The sequence below is a fragment of the Amyelois transitella genome, chromosome 6 (genome assembly GCF_032362555.1).
Source record: "Amyelois transitella isolate CPQ chromosome 6, ilAmyTran1.1, whole genome shotgun sequence".
Classification (NCBI taxonomy): Eukaryota; Metazoa; Arthropoda; class Insecta; order Lepidoptera; family Pyralidae; genus Amyelois; species Amyelois transitella.
In genome coordinates this window covers 10308621-10328000 of record NC_083509.1, presented here as the reverse complement: position 1 = coordinate 10328000, position 19380 = coordinate 10308621, and the positions used below count along the sequence as shown (strand labels likewise).

At 33.2% G+C, this 19380-nt stretch overlaps 1 protein-coding gene across 1 annotated transcript in view; it reads left to right on the top strand.

Moving 5' to 3' along the window:
• Nucleotides 1–6750, top strand: part of LOC106140913 (uncharacterized) — a 40039-nt gene extending 33289 nt beyond the window's left edge. The window contains exons 3-6 of the mRNA XM_060944768.1: nt 934–1051; nt 4996–5165; nt 6450–6524; nt 6689–6750. Coding sequence (XP_060800751.1) covers nt 934–1051; nt 4996–5165; nt 6450–6524; nt 6689–6750 — 425 coding nt within the window. The remainder of the gene's footprint in view (nt 1–933; nt 1052–4995; nt 5166–6449; nt 6525–6688) is intronic.
• Nucleotides 6751–19380: the final 12630 nt, after the last annotated feature.

Here is a 19380-nt window from a genome sequence, read left to right as displayed (position 1 = left end):
CCCGGAAGTTTGCTTACGGAAGCCACTTCCTCACTTTGATTGTGATTATGAGCGTACCCCGGGCTACCAACATCAACTGGATTATACAATACATAAGGTTTATAATAATTCAAAATCTAGATACCACCTGAAATGTTTTGACCTTAATAGGATCGAAAATATTAAAGAAGAGGAGCCGTGTCAGTCAAATTTCGGACGCACACTTTATTTTATCTCAACAAATCCTAAATATTTTAAAGCAGGTACGATTCAGTTATGTCTTTTAAACAACTTCAGAAAAGCGGCTGAAATGCCCGATGGGAGCCTTTAGAAGTACTAATTTAAATTCCAGTCACGCAGCAAGTTACTAGAGGACGCCATATTATTATAGAATCTAAAATATATTTCTCGCAATCTGGAAGCATACTTTGACATTTTTTATTAAGATTAATCTGATTTCTGCTTATATTTTATCTGGAATGTTTTCATAATAAATCTTTTCTCTAGATACTTATCCATCAATAAGAGAAAAATTGATTACTTTTGCAATAGTGAACATTTATTTTTATTTGAAATCATTTTAAGCTACTGGGAGTACCTATTTAAAAAGGAGTTGCTTTTATTTCACCTTAATTAATGTAAGATGATTAGTTGCGTTTTTATTTTTCGAAATTTTACAACATTTGCTTGATGATAAAACAAAATGAAATTGTAGTACATGTTACTGAAAAAAAAATGCACAAGTTAAACGTATCAGGGAGTAGGGACAGATCGATACAAAATTTTTGAAAATAGCACAACGTAGCCTTGTATCTCTGAGCACATACTTGCTATAAAGGTATTTGCATTACATGTTTGTCAAAAAAACGGTGTTTTGATATAACGGGCTTACAACAAACTTTGAGATACAAACAACAACACCTTTGTGAAGCCTAACAAGTATCAACTTTCCAGTACCGGAGACACATTTCCGGCTGATGCAGAACAAGTCTGATGACGACACGGTGAACGTCATCTGTGCGGCGGACGGCGCGTTTCCTGCCCCCAACCTCACCATCGCCACACTTGAGAGGTAAAAAAAAAATATTATATACATACATACATAAAATCAAGTGCCGTGTGGTTCCCGGCACCAATATAAAAAATAATAAGACCACTTCATTTAATTTCCCATGGATGTCGTAAAAAGCGACTAAGGGACAGGCTTATAATCTTGGAATGCTTATTTTAGGCGATGGACTTGCAACCTGTCACTATTTGAATCTCAATTCTATCATAAAGCCAAACAGCTGAACGTGGCCAATCAGTCTCTTCAAGATTGTTGGCTCTGTCTATCCCGAAAGGGACAAAGACGTGACTATATGAATGAATTAATACATAAAATCACGCCTCTTTCCCGGAGGGGTACCACGATCTCTTCACTTCCTTCGCTTCATCCACATTCATAACTCTCTTCATGCAAGTTAAGCGGTTTCGGGTATTCAATAGTAATCCTATTACACTATTTGATATTCAGACTCGTCGACAATTAGACTCTTACAGTCGGAATTCAAAGTCTATCTGTCTAATTATTAGTACACATACATACATATAATCACATCTATATCCCTTACGGAGTAGACAGAGCCAAAACAGTCTTTAAAAACTGATAGGCCATCATCAGGCGAAGCTGCAGGCAATAGATAGTTATATTATAAATGCGGAAGTGAGTTTGTTTGTTTGTTTCTTTGAATCCGGAACGGTTTCGAATATTTTTTTTATTATATTATCAGACAAAGAGATTGATTTTTAATTATAAATTATTGCTTTACTACTGTTTCTTAATCGCCTATTCAACTGTTGATAGCAAATAGTAATGTTATTAATAACATCAAACATACATCAAACTTGATAAGTGATAGCAACTTAACTCAAAAAAAAGAACTGCTGACAAAGAGATAACATGTCAGATTTATTGTTGACAGTCACGGGAGTTTCCATAGAATTTTATACAAGAATTCAAAACATCTTTGTCGTTATACGCCGCAAAATTTCGATATCTAAAATTAACAGATCTAAATTTAACTGTTGCTGTTTAAATCTTACTGCTTCGGGCAAAATCGAATTCCAAACAATTTTAACAAAACAAAATTCTTAATTAATTAACAAAGTCGGAAACGCAAAAACAATAAAGAAAATTTTAATGATAAAATAGCAAGCTGCCCACAATTTCGATACTAAACTACCTCAGATTCTATGAACCGATCAATTATTAAATATTTAAACTTGAATTGCGTAAACAATTTCGTTTTATAGGGAAACCTACCCAATCCTAATAAATTCCAGTGATGGCGGTACCGCTTCGAACCTCAAACATCGAAGTTTCTCTTTCCTGTGATTTCCGTCTAATTTCCAACGAATCGCTTAACAAGAACGTAGAAAACCAATTTAAGTGGACCTATGACATGCCCTTGTGCGCGCCCGCTCAAGGATCCTGGCATAGTGTATGCTCAACGTTGAATGTCAAGTTAAAATGGTTTTTACACTGATATATGAAGTTGGTAGCGCATATAGGAACCGCATTGCGGGAGCGCTCCTGATAACCACTAACGCTTGTGCAATTGGATATGAAATGCTTCTCAGGAACTTGCCCAGAATTTGAATTATTGTCGCTTCATATCAGTTTTGAAGTTTCTTGAAATCCGTTTCAAATGATGCTATATGTTAACTGCTTCTATAAATCATTATTATTAATGTTTTTTTTTTGTAATTATATAATTACAGGAGCAGCTGATTTATTAATAGTCTTTACAAACTCTTGCGGTCATAATATCAAATTAAGTTATTTTAACCTTTGTTAAACAATACCTTTGGAAACTTAAACTACATTGTGTATGTCTTGACCTGACCCACTTAATAAAATAACCTAATTTAAACAATAGAAGATGAATTTCAACTCGAACAAAGAAACTTGGCAACGGTCTCAGGCCAAGATTAAACTTGCCTGAATTTTCTACCACCTGCCTCGACCTAGCCAAGTTTTATGTTCTGGAAGAAATATACGATTTCTAGGTTTTTTTTTTTCAAATTGCAAGTTCAGTGAAATTAGTGTTTTCCTACTAATATCGTAAATGCAAAAGTTAGTAACGATGTGTGAATGCGTATTTGTTTGCTTTTTAACAACATTTTTCAAACTAATTTACATAAAACTTGCAGCAAATAAGCTTAGACATTGAATCAACTTTATTAGTTCAAAATAGAGATTTAAGATCAAACTTGCAGGCAACAGCTAGTTATTTCATAAATACATGTAGTTACATCTCCTTTACGGAGAGGTAGGCAGAGACTACATTGTACTTTTATTAATCTATTAATATCACGACAAAATAAAGTTATTGTTACTGATTTAATCTATTTTATAAGTTGGATTCCAAGAATTAGTTTATAACAGAAATATATGACAATAGAAATTACTGAAAAGAAATATTTCTCAAAAGTAATCTTTTTAGGTCTCGTGAATATAATTGTAGTGGTTTCCGAGTAAATCGAATATAACTCTCTACTCTATTATATAAGATTTTCTATCTAAATAAGTTTGAAAATTTTGCAACTCCCACGAGCGTACTAAAAGTTGTACTCTTAATAAGTATACGAGGAATGGACTTCCTTTGAATTATTTGAATGAATTATATTATTTGTCCAGATTTAATATTTGAAATAAATATTCACACAAGTTTTTTTCTTTATATTATTGTTTTTAGGATAACGGAATAAGCGTCCACTATTAAGTAATACTATAAAAATAAAACAGTAACCCGGTTAATGTACACAGGTCAGGTCAAGAATATCGGAATCCGACGAGAGTTACATACACAATACACATCAACCACGTCTGCGGGGTAGATAGAGTCAACAGTTTAGAAAAGACTGATAACCCACGTTCAGTTGTTTGTCTTAATGACCTAATTGAGAAGTATTGAAAAGAGAAGAATAAAAGAGAGTTATAAATGTGGTTAAAATCGATAGAACTATGCATAAATCGTGAGCAAGTGGAAAGATGTAGTTTCTGCCTACACTTCCAGGGAAGAAGCGATTTATGTATAAATAAAATAAATAAATATATACGGGACAAATTACACTGATTGAGTTAGCCTCGAAGTAAGTTCGAGACTTGTGTTACGAGATACTAACTCAACGATACTATATATTATAATAAATACTTATATAAATAAACATCCAAAACCAAGGCCAATCAGAAAAAGTTATTTTCTCATCATGCCCTGGCCGGGATTCGAACCCAGGACCTCCGGTGTCAAAGTCAAGCGTACTACCGCTGCGCCACAGAGGCCGTTTGTATGTATGTTAGTATGTACAAACAGGCGCAACTATGTGCAGCAACATCGTGACTATACATATATATCTTACAATAAACTTGTGGTGACCCAAGGGAAATCACTTTCGAACCCACAACAAACTTAATCAAGAAATACAAGTTCTTAAAAAAACTACAATGTAAACTGAAACCAAAGGGGAGTAACACATTTCTTAGATTTTTAATACTTGAATGAAAATAAATTGTTTAGATGTTCTGGCAAAAAAGGTGACAAAAAACAAAATATATTTTCATACTGCTTGAGTGAGTTAAATTTACCATTTTTTATAATTAAAGCGTCTGTTTATCCTTATCTCACTATTTATATGTTTATATGAATTAAATATTGCTTGAGCTGCTATATAAAATATACATTAAAACATGCTTATATTTTAAAAATTAAAAACTACTGGAATAATTTTCACGAAATTCGGCACAGATATAGAATAGATTTTCAGAGGAGTGACGAGTAACATAAGTTATTTTCTTTCTGGATTTCCCACGGGTGCGAAGCCCCGCGCAAATGCTAGTCATAATAAATGTATAACGAATTTATCTCTCGCGGAGTAGGTTTGTTTGAAAACTATTGTCTGAAAACGACTTAAAGGCTAGGTCCAGCTAGATTATTCTTCATTTGTCTTAATTAATATTTATTTCTTCTTTAGGCGACTGGATTCAGTCACTCACGTGCACAAGCTGGAGAATGGGAGGTATTCGGCTTACGCATCAGTCACTCTGAGGGATAGTGACCTCCCGAACCCGGCAGAGTTCATTTGCACCCTCAGGATACCACAAGCGAAGTACGCTGTTAGAAAAGAAACTTTATATTATCCAGGTAAGAATTGTATCCTATACTATTAAACAAACAATATTGGTATACATTGGTATTATATGAAAAAATCCTTTTACGCCGAAGTAATAAGTGACAACAATACGCACATCAAAGTGTTTTTGCCAAACTATACAAATTTTTAAGAAGATAAAAAACAAAATACGTATTCTTTTTGTGATTCAGCTTTCAACAATCATTTTTAAAACAATAGAAATAATCCCTCCACTGGAACACAGCCAATAGCAATTCTAGAAATCCCATTCATCACGACAGTCCATCGATCAAAATTCAAACGCTACCAAAATGGCATCTCTAAGCAAGAACTGTTTGTTGACTTTCAATTACGAGAAAACATATCTTAAAATATTTGTCGTACCAACACACTAACATTCTATTAAGATCTCTTTTTCAACCCACAGTGAACTTAACGAACCATAAAATTATTCACAAGAACTGCCTGTTGGAAGTATTTCATCTCTTTCCTGCAATTTAGATAGCTGTGTACACAAACTTTTCCCCGATAAAAAGCTTAAATGGCCTCCTCGAGAATTATTCCCCGAAATTGTTATTTTCATGCCTCCGTAAAAAATATTCGCAGCTCTTTTTTTTTAAGCGCATTAATGACGTTCGTCGACTTACGAAACGGTTAAATTGCTTGTTTTAAATAAATAAACATCTTTCTGTTTACGTCGTCACGTTTTATACAGCCTTTTCCTTTGTCTAGTTATGCCTTTTTAAGTATTCTTTTCTATTCATAACGCTCTTTGGTACTGTAAGAGATTGTTATTATTCTTTTCAAGGAAGAGAATATTCGCTTTCGGCAGACGTTGTTGACTCATCAAAAGATATAATCTGAGATGCTGGGATTTCCTAATTTGAATAATATACAGCGAAATTCAGAGATTATATTACTTTGAGCGATGAAATCTTATGAAAATTGGCAAGTTAGCTAAATCTAATCTGAAAACTAGTGTTTAATACGTACAGAATTTCGATTGTTTCCCAATCGCCTCATCACGTGCAAATAAATATTTAAGTATATGCAAATTTTGTCGTATATTCTTTTTGCTGTATCTTTTGAATTAAAAATCCTCATATATGTTACAAACATTATTCTAAGGACTATTTTACACAGATCGCGTGTACTCTAGCCTCAATTGTTCCGCTTTAGACTTCTTAAGGTCTCAATGTCCAACATTTTTTTCTCAATTTTTGCCGAATGTGTGTGTGTGTGTGTGTTGCTTACTATGGTCGTAGTAAAAATATTTGTTTTTTTTTTTACTACAGGTCCCATCAGCACCACACCTGAGATGCCGACAGCAGCAGATATGCAACTAGCCGCTGCAGTTGGAGCATCGAAAGGTATGAGAAGTATAATACAATTTAATTTTTAACTACAAACTAATAAAGTTGAGTTTTTTAAGGTGATGGTCTACCAACTTGTGACTATTTGAATCTCAACTCCATCACTAAGCAATACAGCTGAATAATTTGTTGTCTGTTTGTACGTTTTTTTATATCAAAAGGGCTCGATTACCAAAATTACACTGAGAGGCCTCTCAATTCCCTTTATTTAATCCCCGAATGATTTCCTTTATAGGTAAGGCTTCATAGCTATTAAAACCTAAATCTTTGAACGGAAACCGAATAATCGAGTCGGACTTTGTACCTGAACATTTCAAAAGAAAATTGATACCCTTTCCACCAGGGTGTCGATTTTACTCTTCCAATTAGTGCAGTAATTAAAAGATAGACAATGCCTTTTAGATTAAATTTCTACTTCTAAAACGGGTCCTTCCTTGATATCTTTAGAGATTAAGGCCTTTTGTTAAAACTAATTTATTTACGTAACTTGAGATTATATTCCGGAGGGTTTAAATTTAGTTGGAATAATGAAAGAAACTGACCGGTACTCTATTTTTGAAATATTACAATAAATTCACAATCACGTCTCTAACGGGGTTGACTGCCGATAGATTAATACTCGAAGACCATTTTGAAAATTATTGAGAGATCGTTACCGCATCACTAAAAGAAGAAGAAAGTGTCTTTGTTTTTATCGACTAGTCGACTTTGTATATTCCTTAAGGGATAAAGACGTGATTTATGTATGTGTGTATGGTCTCCGTCAATTTTTTTCCCTTTTTCGTAGAACAAAAATTTTTACAAATTATTTTTTCAGGTGTAACGCATACAGCGCTCAATGCTCTCCTGCTACTTGCTTTAGCAGAACTGTTTGTGCTATAATTGTCACATAATGTTACAGGTAAGATTAAGTTTTTTTAATATTATTTATTTTTATTCAAAGATGAAAATAAAATATTCTTAAAAAAATAATATTGGCTATAATATATGATACTAGCTGTCCCGTTGTTCTGCCAAAGAAAAAAAATTTAAGTTAAAAAAATCTAAGGAGTATGAAAAATTTCATGAGAATCGGTCAAGCCGTTATGGAGGAGTACGGGAACGTACATTGTGACACGAGAATTTTATATATATATGATATATAATAAAGTGTTAATAAACTAATAGATTGCCAAATTAATCATTTCAAAATTAATATATTCCATTGTTTGTCCTTGTTGCACACTTTCTTCATTGGAGCATTAGTAAATAGTGAATATTTTCAATACAATGATTTTTTTATACATAGAAAAGTATTTTTTTTTTAACTTTATGTATATTTACTATAAACAAAATATTTTTTTTCCAGGTTTTTTCAATCATGGACATTCCATCTATTTAAAGACCTAGTCATTCCCAAAGTGACGTTTAACCAAAATATACCCTGTGTATTAAAATATAGAACACATTTTCACATGCGAAACTATAGCTTACGTGTAATTCAGTGTCATATTGCTAAAGTCGTCTTTAATTAAGTAGCTAACAAATTGTACAGTACTGAAATATGAATTTTTCATATTTAAAAAAATATTTTTCTTAATATAAAACCAATGATAGTTTAATGTGTAAATATTTTCTTATAAAGAAACTGTATAGATTATGTTCAATGTAAGTGAAGGATGGATTTTGGCCTAAGTATGGACCTTTTCGGGTGAAGATATTTTTGCTAAGTAATATCATTGATGATTATAGCTTTTCGAACGCATTGTTGGTAGTTTCAATATATATGGATATTTGTATATGTTTATCTAAAATTAAAGCGCGTCCGGTTTAAGTTCGCCTAAGTATTGATAATTTTCATTTAAAAAAATTTGAAAAATTTTCATTTATTTTTTCGTAAAACGAGAGAGATTATAACTAATTACAACATAGATCAACTTTGAAATTGGTATTTAAGATGAAACCAAAAAAAAATAAGAGCTGCTTAAACATATAATAATAAATTTAAATAATAAAGCTACGTCAACTGCCATTTTATTTAAAAAAATGTTACGATTATAGACAAAAAAAAATCTTCAAAAAATTATAAAATTATTTTTATTCAAAATAAAGTAAATAGCTGTTAATATTTATATATTATTTTTCTCTCCCTATATCCATTAAGTAATAATGTCGAAACCATTTCTTACTTTTCAATGTCTTAGCGTTATTTTTCTATGTCGTCTGTGTCTAGATTATTGTATTAGTTTATTTAATTAATTGTACAATTAATAATAACACACTTTAACATAATTATCTATTTATTAACCATTGTTAACATAATTTTCTGTTAATGTTAACGTGTTCAGTAATCCCAAAGTTTATACAAACATGATATACGTATAACCTGTACAAATTCTATGAAAATAATTTAATCATTTATGAGGGATGATCCTTCAATAAACAGGGTATCGTGTTTAGTTCATTCTAATTTGAGTTTTAGTCACGTTTCGATATGAATTTTGGACAATATTGTAAAATTTAAATGTGTTGCCCTTATTCGTAAACTCATTTTAACTTAACAGTAACATTGGTAATGTAACTACGTAATTAAAAATTAAGATTTATTTTAAGATCCCGAATTTGAAGGCTGGTTACGTATTTTATATGATATGAATTTCCTGTCCATAACCTAATCAATAGGTATTCGTTAACTTACTTGGTTAAAAATAAGATAGCAAAGACCTAGATAGATAGATAGATAAAACTCTTTATTGCACCATAAGAGTAAAACATACAAAACAACACAAAGCAGACATATATGGTACAAAGGCGGACTTATCGCTAAAGCAATCTCTTCCAGTCAACCTTTGGGTGGAAGGAAATCAAACAGGAGATTGGCGTTGGCGCAGAGCAAGAAAAATAAATGTTTGAACATAATAAAATACATACATAATATATATCTATATATAATACACATACAAATACGCATAAATACAGATAAATACATAAAAATAACATATACTTAGGAAAGAGTAGAAAGATAATGAGACCTAACGAGATTTTTGAAACTATCAATAGTCTGGGCTTTCCTGATATCGACAGGGAGAGCATTCCATAGACGGACAGCTTGTACAGTAAAAGAGTGGGAGTAAAAATTGGTGTTGGATGTCGGTACTCTTAGTCGTAGAGTAAACGTGCTACGCAGACTGCGTGTGGCGCCTTGGGCATCGCTATAAAAATTGAAGCGCTCCTTTAAATAAGATGGAGAAAACGGATCAAATAAGACCGAATAGAGCATTGTCACAATGTGCAAGTTGCGACGACCTACGTTATTAATTGGGCACTAGATTTCCTAAATCAACTTTCTACCTACCACGATCACAGCATACTCATTTTACTAAGTACACATTACCACGTCTATATGCCCTACGGAGTAGACAGCGCCAACAGTCTTGAAAAGACCGAAAGGCCACGTTCAGCCGTATGGCTTTTTAATGGAATTGAAATTCAAACAGTGACAGGTTGCTAGCCCGTCGTCAAGAACAAGAATACCAATATTATTAGCCCATCCCTTACTTTTTTGGCATCCATGAAAAAGAGATGGAGTGGTCCTTTTCTTTAGTGCTGGGAACCACACGGCACTCATTTTACTAAGAACATTCGTTATTATCATTTTTTATAATTATGCAAGCTCTTCGGTATAGGGTGCTCTTGACTTGACCTTTACCAGGTCGTTGCCTGAAGTTATTTATATAAAATAACTGCTTTCCATAAATAATTTTGTTTTCAACCCCTGACGATTATACCCCAAATGTCTGAACTTGCCATAATTATATTTAAATTGTGCGCATTAACGTGGAAAATTAATATTTTATGACAACATCATCAAGGTATAGTACGAGTATAGTTAAAATTATGTTCATGAATAAGGGCTTATTGTAAATATTTGTATGGAATTTGTATGAGCTAAAGTAAGATAGTCAATAAGTTTTTGTTTATATAAGAAAATCGATAATTCGCTGTGCATAATGCCGTTATGGATAAGATCCAGTCATGACTATATTGTGAGATTTCTTAAAATAATTAAAAAGGATCGTTGTGTATTACTGTGTTTTATTTTAACAAATCCTAACTTATATTATAAATGTAAGTTTGTTTGTTATCTCTTCACGGGTTATCTACTGAACCAATTCTTCGTGAATTTTCACATAAGTAAGAGTCCGGGGACGGACTTATTCATTTCGGTGAAAATTATAGTTCCCGTCGAATTTGCAACAATCCCTTGTGGGGAAGACAGAGCCAACAGTCTTGAAAAGACTGAAACCCATCAGCTCTTAAGCTTCATGATGGAATTAAGATTCAAATAGTAACAGGTTGCTTGTCCATCGCGTAGAAGAGGAATCCCAAGTTTATAAGCCTATCCCTTAGTCACCTTTTAAGACATCCATGTGAACGATATGGAGGAGTTCTATTAAAAATTGCCAAAAAAACCACACGGCACTAAACAACTATTATTAGAATATGGTACGTAAGTATAGTATGATAGTAAGGGATCCCGTTAAGAAAATCTAAATGCCTAAGCTAGAACATTAACATAGTATAATTAGAGCGAGCCACAACAAAGAGATCACTGGTCCTCTGAAATTATACGGCGGCATCAGTAATGATTCACCTGGTTATGTTTATTAAAATGACCCTGGCTATTCCGGTTCCCGTAAAATCCTACCCAGCTTTGTATGGTACAAGTTAATAGAGGAACGTTGTTGAAGAAATATTATATAATTTGAGGAAAAACTGACTGAATAGTCTTCGTCTGTGAACGCACAGCCATTGTCATAAAATGTATTTTGATTATAGGTATGTCAATCTTTTGAAATATTCTCGAAACTTAACGGGCTTCTGATATCTCCATTTATCTGTAATCCTGACATATTCATACGTATTTATCAAGAAAAAAATTCGGTTATTATAAATAGTCATAAAAACTGCTTAATGATTTTCATGCAATTTGGCACAGAGATGAATTGCCATACAATACAAATTATTATTGCCCATAAAAATTATATAATATAGTTAAAAGTAATAATTAAAAGTGATTCCCATTGAAGGAATCTCTGGGAAAGACCGTCGAATGAAATAAGTGACTGAACAAAATAATGTTCTTCAACTCATCTCTTATAACTTGGACCACGTTATTGTCCAACCTCGTTACAGTTAATACCTTGCTATCTTTTGTGATATTTGTACCCGGAGGGTTAGTAGAATTGTGCTTAGAAATGATTTTTTCATTCCGTACACAATTTTAGACATTAATGCTGCTTGCTTGATTTTTGATTCGACTTATTATCTTAATCTTTTTTCTTAATCTGTTTTCGATTGAAACGAGGATGTTTTGTAAATTTTTGTGGAGAATAAAACTAATTTTGTCCTTATATAGGTACTTTGTATACAACCAAAAAGAAAGAAGATGTAGTTACAGGAGTAGAAAAGGGTATGTTAATATGGTTTGGACATGTGGAGAGGATGAATGAAAGCAGGTTGACTAAGTAGATATACAAGGAGAGTGTGGAGGGAAAGGTCGGAGTGGAAAGACCTAGACGAATGTATCTTGATCAAATTAAGGACGTCCTGGCAAAAGGTCAGGTCAAGAGTACCCGAAAGCGAAGGAAGTATGCAGAGATCGTGGCAAGTGGAAAGATGTAGTCTCTGCCTACTCCTCCGGGAAAGAGGCGTGATTTTATGTATGTATGTACAACCAAAAACTTTAAGTAGAAGGATTAGACTGAATGAAACTACTACAAAAAAAAATATCAAGGAAGAAGAGTGGATAGTTTTTTTTTATCATGGTCTGATGGTAGACTGTTATCGTAGTCAGTAGATTCATATATTTTGGTCTAGCATAGTCTACATGAGCTGGACTAAAAACCTAGTAAATGGCAGTGCTAAGTTTGTTCAATGTATCTAATTCATGATTTTATTGAAGGCATCCACTGTGCCCTGACCGTTAGACGCCGTGCCCGATGCCGAGCCCGTTCCCTTAGAAATGGTTCCTACAAGCAACCGTCATTATCAGGAAAGGGAGGTTAGTTAGAAAGGCGCATAAAATGAATATTATCAGTCAAAAATAAGAACGCCTCAATGTAAACATGATCTCTCTTAGTTCTGGTAAGAGCGAAGCGATGGAGATCAGAGTCATTTTTTTATTAAAAATAATATAAAGAGTAGTATTACTTTCCTATACCTAAAATATTTTACTAAAGTCCCATTTGAATGGTTGAAGAAAGTACAACTTAAACCTACAATTCCCAAATATTCCTAATAATTTATTAACGATAAAAAATCACCACATAAACCGAATGGCCACAAGTTTATCAATCAATCAAACTGAGCCTCGAAACGGTGAATTAGAAAACATTTTTGGATGCATTAGTTCATTCCCGCGAGTTTCGGCCCACACTGAATAATATATGTGTTCTATCAAAGACATAAATCTACCTAGATACTGCCTGTTCACTTCTTTGTATAAAAACCGTGTCAAATTTTTTCTTCAGTATACACAAAATAAAATTACTTACTGAAGCCTTAATCTAAACTAATATTACAAAGATGTACAGTTTTTTTCCTTGATTATAAGTTTGTTCGTAAGGTCTAATCTTCAGAAATACCCAACGGATCATAAAAATTCTTTCACCGTTTTAAAGTTATATTAACTGCCATTGCTTAACAGCTATATACGTGTGTGTTTTTCGGGCGAAGATATGTCGGGCGGATAGTAACTAGGGTTCCGTACCTTAAAGGTAAAAACAGGACCCTATTGCTTAACCTCCACTGTCCATCCGTCCGTCGATCTATCTGTCACAATGTAAATGTTAATTTCATCGCTAGCCCGACTATGGCTTTCGATACTTTTTGAGGCCATTGGCTCAGTCTAACTATTAAGCCGTAATATATTAGTATGACTCTAAACACTAAAATTGATAATATAGATTTTAGGAAAAAAGTATCCTATTGAACAACAATGAAACAGTATCATGAGGTTCGTCTGTCATCTTATTCCAACCCTTTTGAAAATCAATAGTTTGTTCCGCAAACAAACGTATCACTAAGCTTAAACCTTGATTGCTATTGCTGCGACACACATGTTTTACTATGTTCATGATTGTATATACGAAATGCGTTTGCTAGGTTCATGTTTTTGAATGTTATATGTATGTCTTTTAATAGCAATAAAATAATTTATCTATCTATCTATCTTTTACACGCGTAGTGTATGTGAAGTTTGTTGGTTGTATTAACTTCTTCCCTATTATTAGATATTATAAACATGCAGTGCAGTGTACATCTTTTTATTCAAGGATTGATTAATGACAAAACATTAAGTGACATTAAATATAGATTATAAACTCGTTTCTAGTATCAGCACACAATAATTTGGTTGCGGTGTCTAGCCAAATCTATGTCTGTGCGCTCACTTCACTCCGGCCGAATTACTATCTAAATTATTAAGGACGCCACCTCGGTCCGTTGGTGGAGAGTATAAATCGACTTCACTGCTTATTTGGTCAGGAAAGTGCGTCAAATGAATTTATTGGGCCTTCTGCTGACGCACTATATGGCTGGTAATAAAACTGCCTTCGTGTTAGTTTAAGTAGACTTTTCAATTAAGCGTTTGGTATTAAAATCTCTCGAAAATGGTTCTAATCAAGGTATTTTTATCAAGAGAATGATTGATGATTTTTTTGAAGAGATGAAGAGTACTAAATTAGAATGATGAATGCTGTCCGTGCTTTGTTTGTGAAAAAAAAATAGGAAAGTCTTATCTTCCCTCTCTTTCATCTTTAAGAAACACGTAAACGACAAAGAATGAGTCTTGAAAAAAACCACCCTTTGCGTTTTAAGTACCAACGTATTGAATGATTTCTTCATTATGGAAGTATATATTAACAGTAAAAATATAGCATAGTCAATAGAATAACAACCAAATTTACTGCAAATTCGCCTGTATTACCGCGTTATAAGGATTCCATGCAGTGTAACTTGATATGCGGTTTTACTGTACTATGTGATTTCCGGTGGTTTCTCCATATCCTTTTCATGGATCACGTTAAAGACGACTAAAGGATAGGCTTATAAACTTAGGATTGCTTTGGCTGACTGATTTCGATTTGAATAAAATTTTAGAGCAACAATGAATAATTTAAAGGCTATATATATACACTTTCAAAAACTGACTTCACAAATGTTTTAAAATAAAACAATAACATTAGTTCTGTGATACACACGTATCAGCTAAAATCCCACTGCCTAAGTATTAATACTTAAACAATAATTCAAGCAAGTAAAACCGCGTTAGGACGCTAGTTTGTATATAAACACACTTGAAAGCACATAAGTTTCGGGCCTACGAGGCATTATCAAACATTTAATCAACCCACACTACTGGAAGCCCTACCACGTGTTTAATGTGTATCTAGAGATAACATTGCGGTTAACTTGAGTTAACCCATACAAGCAATGACGTCAATATAACCGTAATGTTATAAACTTAGTTTAGAATACACATATAATTGAGTATATCCAATAAAAATAAACCAACGTGACGTGCGGTACCCGGCATTAAGATTAAAAATAATAAGACCACTGCATCCCTTTCCCATGAATGTCGTAATGTCGACTAAGGGATAAGTTTGTAACTGGGGATTCTTTTTCTAGGCGATGGGCTAGCAACATGTCATTATTTGAATCTCAATTCCATCATTAAGCCAAGCAGTTGATCGTGGCCTATCAGTCTTTCAAGACTGCTGGCTCTGTCTACACCGTAAGGGATATATACGTGATTTTATAAATGATATGAATTAATTAATTTTACCAACGAAACGGCATGTGACGCACGTGTACATAGCTTCTAGTATTATGAAGAGAAAACATTAAGGTATGTTTTTATATTTTTGTTTAAACACTTCTTCACTGATTTATACGAGCACATAGATAGAGAGAGACCTACAGGAGTAACATAAGCTGCTTTTATTTTTTGGAAATATCCACGGGAGCAAAGCTACGCATGGGTTAGAAAGTAAAATGGGTATTTTTAATTCTGTCAAAAAAGTCTTAAAGCATCGTAATTTAAGATTGGAAAAGATTTTTTATAACGAAAATTTATATCATCTTTCAATAAAACATACTATAAATATAGTCACCAAACAATTTTTAGTCAATTTCACTTGTACTTAATGTCCGGTAACATCTAATATTAATATTCAAACGTCAAAATATAAAATACATCTTACCATAGAAATTGGAACATTTTGAGACAATAGAAATGCCGAACTGAAAAATAAACATTCAGTTATCAAACCGTTAAGTTTGTGCCCAAATGAAAAGTGTGATACACAAGGAGGCACAGGTTCAAAAGGCGACCATGTACATTATAATTTAATGTTTCTTCTCTGAGTTAAAACTTTTAGGGGTCTCAGTGGCGCAGCGGCAGTGCTCTTGTCTGTGACTTAGGTCTCGAGTTTTCGAACCCGGGACCTACTGGGTCACCAGGGCATAATGAGTTACAAACTGTCTCTGATCGGCCTAGGTCTTGGATATTTATCTTTATAAGTATATAATAAAAATATAATATCGTTGGGTAAGTATCCCGTAACTCAATCTGTGTAAGCTGTCCCGTAAAAATAAATAGTTGATTAATAGATATTTTCCCTCATCGTTATAGCATCGATTAGTATTCACAATTAGTACATAACTCAATAAAAGTCACTGGTACATGGCCTAGGTAGGATTTAAACCTGTATCTTTCTGAATATCACGACATTTATTTGGACTTATAAATCGTCGGTTCGGCAACCGACTCACTCTAATTTTCCACTTCTATAGTATTATATCATTCCGAATTCTATACAACTAACTATAATCTAATCAAAGTAATGAATAGATTTCAATCCAAAACCACTATCATCAGTGACAGGTGTTGTGTTGATTAATGAGTGGGTTTAACGGTTTTAGAATAATATGACGTATTGGATAAAAGCTCTTTCAACTGCGTATTGGAATAAAAATAAATCATTTGGACTGTCACAATGGTGTTTTTGTAAATATTTTTCATCGTGAGTTGATTTGTAGATAACAATATCAAGGGACAGGATTAATAATTATATTTTTTGTAACTCAGATTATGGGTTTCAGTTATTTAGAATAGGGAACTCTTTTCCCATATATGTCGTAACAGGCGACTTAGGGACCAACTCAAAGAGGAATCATCTAAAAGAGGAATTCCAATTTTAGAAGCTTTTCCCTTTACTGACTTTTACAAGCAGCTGGGATGAACAGCAACTGGCACATGTTACCATTATATACATGTATATTATATGCATCAGGGTTATATTCTCTTAGTCGTCTCTTACGATATTCTTTGTAACCAGACAGAGTGGTCATATTCTAAATAGAGACAATTTAATACTTTATGACTTGTTCTGCAACTTTAACCCGTCTAAATTCCCAAATCGATATATAATGAAATCGAATCAAAACGATAACTAGTTGAGGTCGTACTAAGAGAATTACGCTGATTTCTATCGTTTCAGACAATAATCGATTCATTAATAAGTAATTAAGTTCTCTTAACGAGGTACCCGCGCGTTAGATTTTATAGCACGTGTGATTTGGTTAATTTCCGAGTCATTACGAATATTGAGTAGAATTGATGAGTTGCCGATGTGAGATGAGACCTGTGTTAGAAGATTACATACATACAATCACATCAATATCCCTTGTGGGGTGAACAGAGCCAACAGTCTCGACCGAAAGGTCAAATTCAGCTGTTTGGCTTCATGATGTAATTGAGATTCAAATAATGACAGCCTATCGCCTATAAGAGGAATCCCATGTTTATAAGCCTATCCCTTAGTCGTCTTTTACAATATCCATGGGAAATATATGTAATAGTTCTAAAGTGCCGGAAACTACACGGCACTGTATGTATGGAAATTGATTTGTTTATAAAGTAATTCAATAGTTCAGGAAAATTAAATATAATATATTTTTTTGGAGCGGACCCAAATAATTTTCTACAAATGCGTGTCATATCTTTTCTCCATATCGCACAATACGAGTTTATGAATGAAAACATTTCATACACCTATATCAAGTACTATATTCGCTTGTGATTCTGAAATGGCAGCTCTACGTGAGTGAAGCTTACCACTCACCTGCAATTGCTATAGATATCTAGATGTGACTGCAAAAAACTAATAACTTGGAACCTTTATAGAGATTGAATGATACTAGGGTTTACATAATCATTTGTTACCTAAAAATCTAACCTAGAAACCAAGCCTAGGTTAGGTTTCTCTGTCGTAAAGGCCAGATGGGAGAGGATATGTGTAAAAAAAAAATGGTTATGAAAACAGTCGCCAGTCAGTTCCGGTATCTTAACTTACAATGCAGTGTTTTTTTTTTTTTTTTAATTTGTTTATTTTGTGTTGCGACGATACTTTATAAGAAAAAAGATCCTCGATCGCCACCCATCGAAAATTCAACTCGTTTAAAACCTGATTTATGCGGAGGCGTAGGCAGTGTACATATTTATGGACCATAATTCTGAAGAGTGCAGTAAATTTACAGTCAAAATAGCAGTAAAATGTCAGTCGAATAATGTTGAACATAATTTATGAATGAGTACATAGATTTTTCATGCAGTTTACCGCAAATTGCCCGGGACTTTTACCATGATAAAAAATGTATACAATCACGTCTATATTCCTTGCGAGGTAGACAGAGCCAGCAATCTTGAAATACTGATACGCCACGTTGGGCTGTTACATACATACATAAAATCACGCCTCTTTCTCTTTCTTTTTGGGCTGTTAGACTGATGTATTCTCAATATTCCTAATTATGTATTAGTCCTGAAGAAATCACATCTATTAAAACATACATCTACGTAGGCCGGCCTCATTTGTTTTGCACGGCACACGTAATAACGCGATCAAAACGTATGAGAATTTTGACAGTAGCGCGTGACGAGAACTTAAATGAGAGGAAACGTTCACGGTAAATTGCAATGTACGAAAAGCCTTCTTTCCCTTCTAGGTCACGCGGGTGAAATAGCAAAGTGCGAATTCTCTCCCATTTCTGCACGTGACTTAGGAACATATTTCACTTGAGCTTTTTTATTTCAATCAAAAATTTATGTAGTTGTAGTAACGGGCGTTCTAGACTCTGCAATGGTAATTTACGTAGCTATGCGTGGAAAATGTCTGAACGATAGAGAAAATATTTGTAAAAAGTTAGATTCATAGGCAACATTTTCTTACATTGTTTTGATTTCATTTTTGTAGTTAAGCTTCATATATACCTTCTTCAGGTCTCCGTTTAGCATTAAGGTTGTCTTTTAGTATTAAGAACATTGTGCTTTACAAATTATATTTATACAATTTTCATTATGAAAGTTTTTAAAAAAATACATAGAATTTCGATTAAATTTAGACAAAGAAGAGACGTTTCTAGTCTTTCAATTGGTTTTTATCCAGACTAAAACAAATATTGATACAGTTTTCTCATTAGTTTAATAAATGAATCACAGAGAAGCTTCTCATAAAACCATTTAATATAAAGAACCTTTTTTTAATTTGCTGTCTAGACAACAATGACAAATTATGAAAATTAAAATAATTAGCAAAATTCAATGACTGCATGGAAGGAAGCCTTCCAGGGCCAAATTGAAAATTACACTTTGATGTGAGCGTGTAGGGTATTCATGTAAAGTGAGTTAATTACTATGTAATGTGCAATTAGGCCCTTATTAATTTCGTGGGTGGAGTTAATTTATTAAAGGAAAGTGTTCGGCGGAAATCTATGATAATTTTTTTACAAAATTTTAGAAAGTTAT